General features: G+C 43.7%; 1 protein-coding gene across 1 annotated transcript; it reads right to left on the bottom strand.

The window, feature by feature from the left end:
- Positions 1–3,427: 3,427 nt before the first annotated feature.
- On the bottom strand, positions 3,428–5,332 carry LOC108238932 (ankyrin repeat domain-containing protein SOWAHA-like). Its single transcript, XM_017421302.3, has one exon. It carries the CDS (start codon positions 5,220–5,222, stop codon positions 3,873–3,875), a length of 1,350 nt encoding a protein of 449 aa, XP_017276791.1. The 5' UTR covers positions 5,223–5,332; the 3' UTR covers positions 3,428–3,872.
- Positions 5,333–7,167: the final 1,835 nt, after the last annotated feature.

The raw sequence follows: 7,167 nt of genomic DNA, 5'->3' as shown, positions 1-7,167 counted from the left end.
TGGTTTCCTCAGAAGAGTTTTCAGGTGTCACTCAGAGCTCGCCTCTGCCCTCTGCAGGCAACATCAACACATTTCTACTATCGTTGGTGTCTGGGGAACAATTTTTCTCACCGAGTTCTATAATATTCTATATTATAGCTTCATCATGTGTGAAGAGTGGGCATTAATTAAAAGCCTAGCATTCTTTGAAGGAATGCATTTTGTCTGGCACCTTACATGTTTTAAATTAAGATCATCTCATGCTGAGAATTGAGTTGTAGCTTTATTGATCAAACTTTGGGAAAACAAACAATGCACAGTCTCATGTGTTAGGACATCACAAGACGTCTTGCTAAGAGTATGTATTGTGGATGACTCCCAGCCACCACCATATCCTATTTTAGCTCAATATCTGTAAAATTGGCTGGGTTATAGCCATTTTTGTGTTTTCTAAGGCCAGTTTGTTGTGGTGGCCATATTGGATCGGATTGGCTCCAAAAGTTAATCAGTTGCAACTATATGTTTAAGGACTGCTTCCTAAAAGTTTCATTGAAATCCGTGCAGTGGTTCATGGGGATATTCTGCTAACAGACAGACATAGATGACTCCAAATAGTTAATTGTAAAATTTAAGCAAATATCTTGTGCAATCTGCACTCACTATATGTGTTTGGGATCAGTATCAGCTACTACCACACCTAATTGTAGGTCAATATCTGTTATCTGAGTTAAAGCCCTCTGAGTGCTTCTGTAGGTCAGTTGGCTGTGGCAGCCATCTTGAATTTGGTTAACTCCAAAGGTTAAGTTGTAGATGTACATAAAATGATCACGTTCTGCAAGTGTTACACACACACAGAAGCGGAAAAACCCTTTATTGGCTTTTAAATGTTTGCTTCCTTTTAGGAGAGTTTAAAGATGAAAATTTACAAAAAGAAAATAATTTCTGCTTCAAAATGGTTTGTTCCAGTTGGCTGGGAAATAATTTAATCCTCATTGGTGACTTAAAAGGGATAGAAAATGTTAAGTTTTATATGCAGTAAAGAATTCAATTTGAACTTAGTCAATACTTTAATAATTCCACAGGCTAATAAACACGTTTCGATTCGTTATTAACCCAGAAAATGCAAAAAATAAATATCTGAATGCCCACATCCTCAGTATGTTAATGATGTCTTGTGTAGAAAAGTAAGTAGAACAGTGTTTAAGTAAGTGTGTTAAAAGGTGACTGATAAACCCACTGTAAAGTGGTTTTAACCTTGTTTTAAGGTTTTACAAGGTGGTTTTTAAGGTCAGTCCACTTGACAAATAAAGAAGCAGTTAGGTCATGTGTTTCATTCTGAAGGAGTGCCCTGTTGTGGCAATAAAAGTCACTGTAGGAGGTGGGCAGGGCCTTTGTTCTGCTTCTATTTGCAGTGGAACTCAACAAGCCCGTCACTGCAGCAGCCATGTTTTCTGTTCCTGTTTCCTACAGGCGCAGTTTTCAGATACTGCTCATTTGCTGCAGACAGTTTTTGTATTAGACCCTTCTCTTACCTAATTTTGTTTTGAAGCACACGCTGCACGTTAAACTGTTATGGTCAACTACAGGAACTGGGCTGAAAATAAGTTTAAAAAAAAACTGCCAAGGTCCAAAAGAGAAACTGTGAAGGAAATATCGATCAAGAACCCTTAAAAAGATTCCAGGAAAGTCAGGCTCCTTGGAAGCAAAACCTAAAGGAATTTAAAGGTGTACATGGAACAGCATGTGGGCTGATAACAAGCTCTGTAGGACTTTTAGGATTATCTTTTAAAGTCATCCTGATTCAAGATGGTTGCCACAGCCAACTGATCTTAGAAAACACAAAATTGTGCTAATATTTGGTGTGGTAGTAGCTGAGAGTCACCCACAACTCATACTCCAAGTGCTACTCGTTGTGCAATATATTTGCTTAAAAGTTAAGCATTAACTGTTAGAGTCAATCCTGTTTGTCTGTTAGCAAAATATCTCATGAACCACTGAATGGATTTTAATGAAACTTTCAGAAAGTAATCACTGGATGTACATTTATAACTGATATGCTTTTGGAGTGAACCCGTTTCAAGATGGCTGCTGCAGCTAATCAACATTGGCTGACACAAAAATGACCATAACTCTGTCATTTTCCTAAATACTGAGCTACAGTTTAGGATGGTAGTAGCAGAGAGTTATTCACAATACATACTTCGAGTGTGACATCTCAACATGAAATGATCTTCGTCTAAAACTCTGGCATTGAAAAGTGTTGGGTGATTTGCATTCCTACATGGAAAGCTAGGCCTTAAACGATGGGATTAGTCAGAAAAATGTGTAAAGAACACAAGAGAGAGTGGATATGCTTCAAGCTGCAGCAGCGATTCTGTCACAAAGCGAGGAAATGAGGAGCTTTGTGACAGAAAATAGATGAAGCACTCGGAGTGCTGCCTTATTGCTTGGCGAGTTGAACTAACTGGAATATACAGGAGTTCCAGGAGTGTTGTTTATCCTGACAGATGACTCGAATTAGTGACTGCACCGTGCAGCCTTCAGAATGAACTCTGACCTCTCCACCCACAGGCACGTCAGCACACCTTCAGTCAGCATCCAACCCCTGCTGTTCATCACTTCACCCCATCGGGAAGATCAACCACGACTCATCAAGCCACGTGGCTTGATAAAGCTGCAGAAAAAAAAGCTGCATATCAGCAGGATTTGTTGCCTCTTTAAAGTTGATGTTTCGTGACAAAGAATACAGAAAAGCTCTCCAAATGACCCAAAAATAACCGAGCAGGAGCGACAGAGAATGAATGTGCTGCTGCACTTCTCTCCTCCGCTCGGCTTCTGGTCCCCGACCTTGCGCCAGGCCCCTCTTCGCCCTCAAGGCAGCGTCAGAAAAAGAACGTCTGCGTCATAAAACCTCCAGGCTGGGAGACGAAACGTCGTCTTGACTTAGAAACAAAGGAAAGCTGCAGGGGAAGTGACATCACACGCACACACAAAAAGGAAGACGCAGAGGGCGAATGATGCTCACCAGGCAAAGCTTCTGAACACCTCGACTTTCTTCTTGTGTTTTGGCCTTGTGCGATGATGTCAGCAACACTCACACACACCTAATCCCAGTCAGCTGCTCATCAGACTGAATCGCAGCTGTCTCAACAAGCCAAAGGACCAGTCTGGGCCATATTTCAGCAAACGTCTTGGCACGGAGACACACTTAAATGATTTATAGAGCACCTGCACATATCTTAGTTAATGATACGCCTCATACCAAAAGTGAAATCACACGTTTCACTGCATTTTACTGGAGTGAAGAGACTCTAGGATTTTCTTAAAGGAGCAAGATAAATGCCAGATATTTTTGATTTATTATTTAAATTTAGTTGCCACTAAGGAGCTGGATTCACACATTCGCACAAGTCCCCCAGAGTTAAATCTGTGCAAGTCGAGTCTTGAGCTCAGTAAACCCGTGAAAGAATTTATTTGTTTTAAATTCTTGTGAGGATTGATTCTTTTACATCAAATTAAAAAACAAACAATAAGAACAGGAATCGCAAACTAACACTAACCACTGATTTGAGTCATTTGAAATCAAAGACTGTTCCCAGTCAGTATATTTTAAAGGTTTTTAAGTCCGAATGATTCAGCTTCAGTTTGTGGGAAACATCTGTTTTTTTTTCCTTCCAGATGTTGCCAGAGCGATTAGAGTTCTGCTGCTTCATTTTTTCCATCACAAAGCAGAAGGCCCACCTCATATGTCGGTCTGCAACCTTTCCAATAAAACATCTTTGGCGTTATTTGTTCTCAAATTATTAACGTAAGATAAACCGGAAAATTAAAAGAAAAAAGGTTTAGGAGTAAAATGAGAGGAATGTGGGCTAAATCTCAGGAAGTAAGTCCACTCAGCAGGCTGAAGCGTTGGACCAGGTTCTCTGCCTGTGGGGGCTCTGGTCTCGCTCCTCGCCGTCCTCGGTCACAGAGTAAAGGCCGGACCTCGGGTTCTGCTTCTTCCTTTGGCCCGCGATGGTCGGCTGAAAGAGTCGGCTGATCGAATGCAGGCCCTTCGACGGGTCCTCCTCCTTCTGAGGAAGAACCTTATCGGGAGCTTGTTGTTGGACTTTGGGTCCTCCCAGCATCTCCCTCACTGTCGGGGAGATGCCGTTGTGCAGGTAGTGGTGGGCCCTCTTCCCGCAGTTGTCCCGTACGCCGACGTCGGCCCCGTACTCGCCCACCAGCATGGCCATGACGTACTCCTGGTCGTGCAGGGCGGCGATGTGTAACGGAGTGTATCCTCCGTGGGACTTCACGTTGACGTCCACGTCTACGCCTCCCTGCTTGGACGCGTCGATGAGCTTCACCAGCATCTGGCTGTTGCCGGTCTTGGCAGCCCAGTGCAGAACGGTGAACCCAGACATGAAGTCCTTCTTCTCGATCAGATGGCAGTTGCTCAGCAGCAGGCCGTAAACGTGAGCCCAGTGACCCGCGGCCGACTTCACCAGCAAGTCGTGCTCGACCTGCTCCAGGGGAAACAGGGAGGACGTCCTGGAGTCCACCCTGGAGACCTCGGGCGCTTTCTTCACTGGCCTGCCCGGTTCCACCTGAGACGGTCTCTTCTGGCTCCTGAAGGTGTCCTCTTTTGAGATCTCGGGAGGCTCACCATCCTTCAGCTTGTGATGCTCGACTTTAGTGGCACTGGGTGGGATTCTCAGAGGCAAGCCATAGGGTCTGCTCTCGCTTGAAGGCGCCGCCGCCTCCCTGGGGTGCTTCTCTTTATGCGCTTCCTGCTTGCTGATGTCAAAATTCAGCATCCTTTTCACTCTGAGATCATCTGATTTGCTCCTCAGCAGAGCCAGCTGGACCACAGATAAGGATTCCTCCGGTTCTCCACGGTCTTCCCCATGAGCAGCAGCTGGAACTCCCTGCTCTGCCCTTGCTGGGTCTTCAGTCCTCTGCTGCTGTTCACCTGGCGGCCTGATCTCTCCCCCCTCACCCTTCCCCTTCCCCTCGTGGCTCCCCTCGGTTTGAAGCAAATGCCTGAAGGCTTTCTTGAGCACAACCCACCGGGCGCCGTCGATTTCTTTGACGAAGGAGACGTTGTTGACGCAAGTCTTGAACAGCTCCCTGTTGCGCAGCTTCTCCGCGGGATCGACGCACTCTACGGAAGCCTTGAACTTCGCCACCAAGTCGGACTTCTTCACCTGGCCTCCCTCCGCGACCAGAAAGCCAAGGATGGACTCCTGCGTCAGATCCATGGATAAAACTGTTGGAAAGTGCCGCAGCTCGTCAGCCCTGTCGCGTCAGGCTCCTGCGCCTTTTGTTTTCCCCGATGACAGCTCAGGCACCTGGCCGCCCTGCTCCCCGCCCTTTACCTGAGGGAGGCTTTTTTTCCGGGGAATGTGCGGACGTGGATCGGCTCTAATTTGAATAATGTATGCAGGCGGTTTCCTACAAGCGAAAGTGACTGGGACTTTATGTTAATAATAATGAAAAAAAAAGAGAAAAGGATTAATGTTCTCATAAAAAGATCTCTCATTTGTGAATGCACATCAATTCTGGCCAAGGAATAGGCTAGAAAAAAAGTGTTACTGCAAAAAATTGTAACCTTAAGGTTTTAATACATTAAAGGTCTTGCATTTTTTTAAAGGAATGCATATCGCCCGCCGGCTCTCATGCCAGTTTTAGACTTAGATCATCACATGCTGACAGTTCAGCTCAATTTCATGCAAAATCTCGCGAGATGGAGTATGTGTTGAGGATAACTCACTGTCTGCGTAACTGACCCCTTACAGCCATTTGTGTACTTTCTAGGGTTGATTAGCTGTGGCGGCCATCTTGAATAGGGTGTTCTCCCAAAGCCTGTCAGGTGTAGATAAACATCCAGTGATTACTTTCCGAAAGTTCCATTAAAATCTTTTTGGTGCTTTGTGAGATATTTCGCTAACAGACGGATAGAGTAGACCTTTTACTGTTAAAGCCAAAGTTTTAAGCAAAGATAGCAAAGTATAGCACTCAGAGCACATGCCGGTGATGACTCTCAGCATATACCACACCAGATCCATCACTCAGTATCTGTAAAAGTTGGCTGAATTATAGCCATTTTGTGCTTCCAAAGGTCAGTAGACTGAGGCATCGGTCTTGATTTGGGCTGACTCTAAAAGTTAATGAGTTGTAGATGTGCACCCAGTCATTACTTTTGGCGAGTTTCATTAAAATATGTCCAGTGGTTCGTGAGATAATTGACTAACAAAAGAGTTGACTCCAGCAGTTTACAGCAAAGTTTTCAAAACAGATATGGACAATCATTTAGAGCTTAGAGTATGTGCTGTGGATGACTCTCAGCTACCAGCACACCACATTTTAGCTCAATATCTGTATGTCTGGCTGATTTATAGTTTTGTGTTTTCTAAGCTTGCTTAGCTGTGGTGACCATCTTGAATGGTGTTAACTCCAAAAGTTAACCAGTTATAGTTCCAAACCCAGTGATTACCATCTGAGAGTTTCGTTAAAATCTGTTCTATGGTTCATGAGATATTTTGCTAATACAACAGAAAAACGCATGCATTGACACAGGCACAGGCTGCAGGAGATAGGCCCTTTTACTACATTTTTATAAATATATTTACATTTTGCATTACACTTGCTTTTGAATATCATATTTTTTTGCCTTATAAAAACAACTGTGCATTTTATTAACAAAAACACTGATATTTTGAGCTCCTCCAGTGTCGCTCCCTGGAGCTGTCTGACATTCCTGAACTGAATGAGAGGCTCTGAAGACAAACTGGCCATATTGGAAGGGCAAAGACGAAAGATAGACTCAAGATAGTTCCCGCACTACTTTAACTTGGACAAAAAGTAGTTGTAATTTTTTTAGAGCGAAATAAAAAAATATATACATTTTCTTTTGGCTATCACTCGCACTACTCGGAAATAAAAAAATAACAATAATAATAATAAATAAAAAAATCAGAAGCTAATTTTAAATGTGTAGCGCTAAGCTAGTACGCATGCCGAAGAGAGCTCTTTAGAACAACCGTTACCGCCTAAGTGCCCGTTTTTTTTCGTTAGATTGTTTTGCTGTCAGTTGAGAAATGTGTTAAAGTAGCCAAAGAGGAGATCAAAAAAACCCAGCAACATTTGTGTCGACTTTCAGCCAAAGCGGAACTGAAGTAAAGGCACAACAGAGTCCGCCCCGAG

Source organism: Kryptolebias marmoratus, linkage group LG13 (genome assembly GCF_001649575.2).
Source record: "Kryptolebias marmoratus isolate JLee-2015 linkage group LG13, ASM164957v2, whole genome shotgun sequence".
Taxonomy (NCBI): domain Eukaryota; kingdom Metazoa; phylum Chordata; class Actinopteri; order Cyprinodontiformes; family Rivulidae; genus Kryptolebias; species Kryptolebias marmoratus.
Note: the sequence above shows the minus strand (reverse complement) of the source record. Positions and strands in the feature narration are given on the sequence as shown.

Excerpts from the sequence above, each read along its gene's own strand:
- LOC108238932 (XM_017421302.3), bottom strand. The coding sequence starts at position 5,222 with ATGGATCTGACGCAGGAGTCCATCCTTGGCTTTCTGGTCGCGGAGGGA.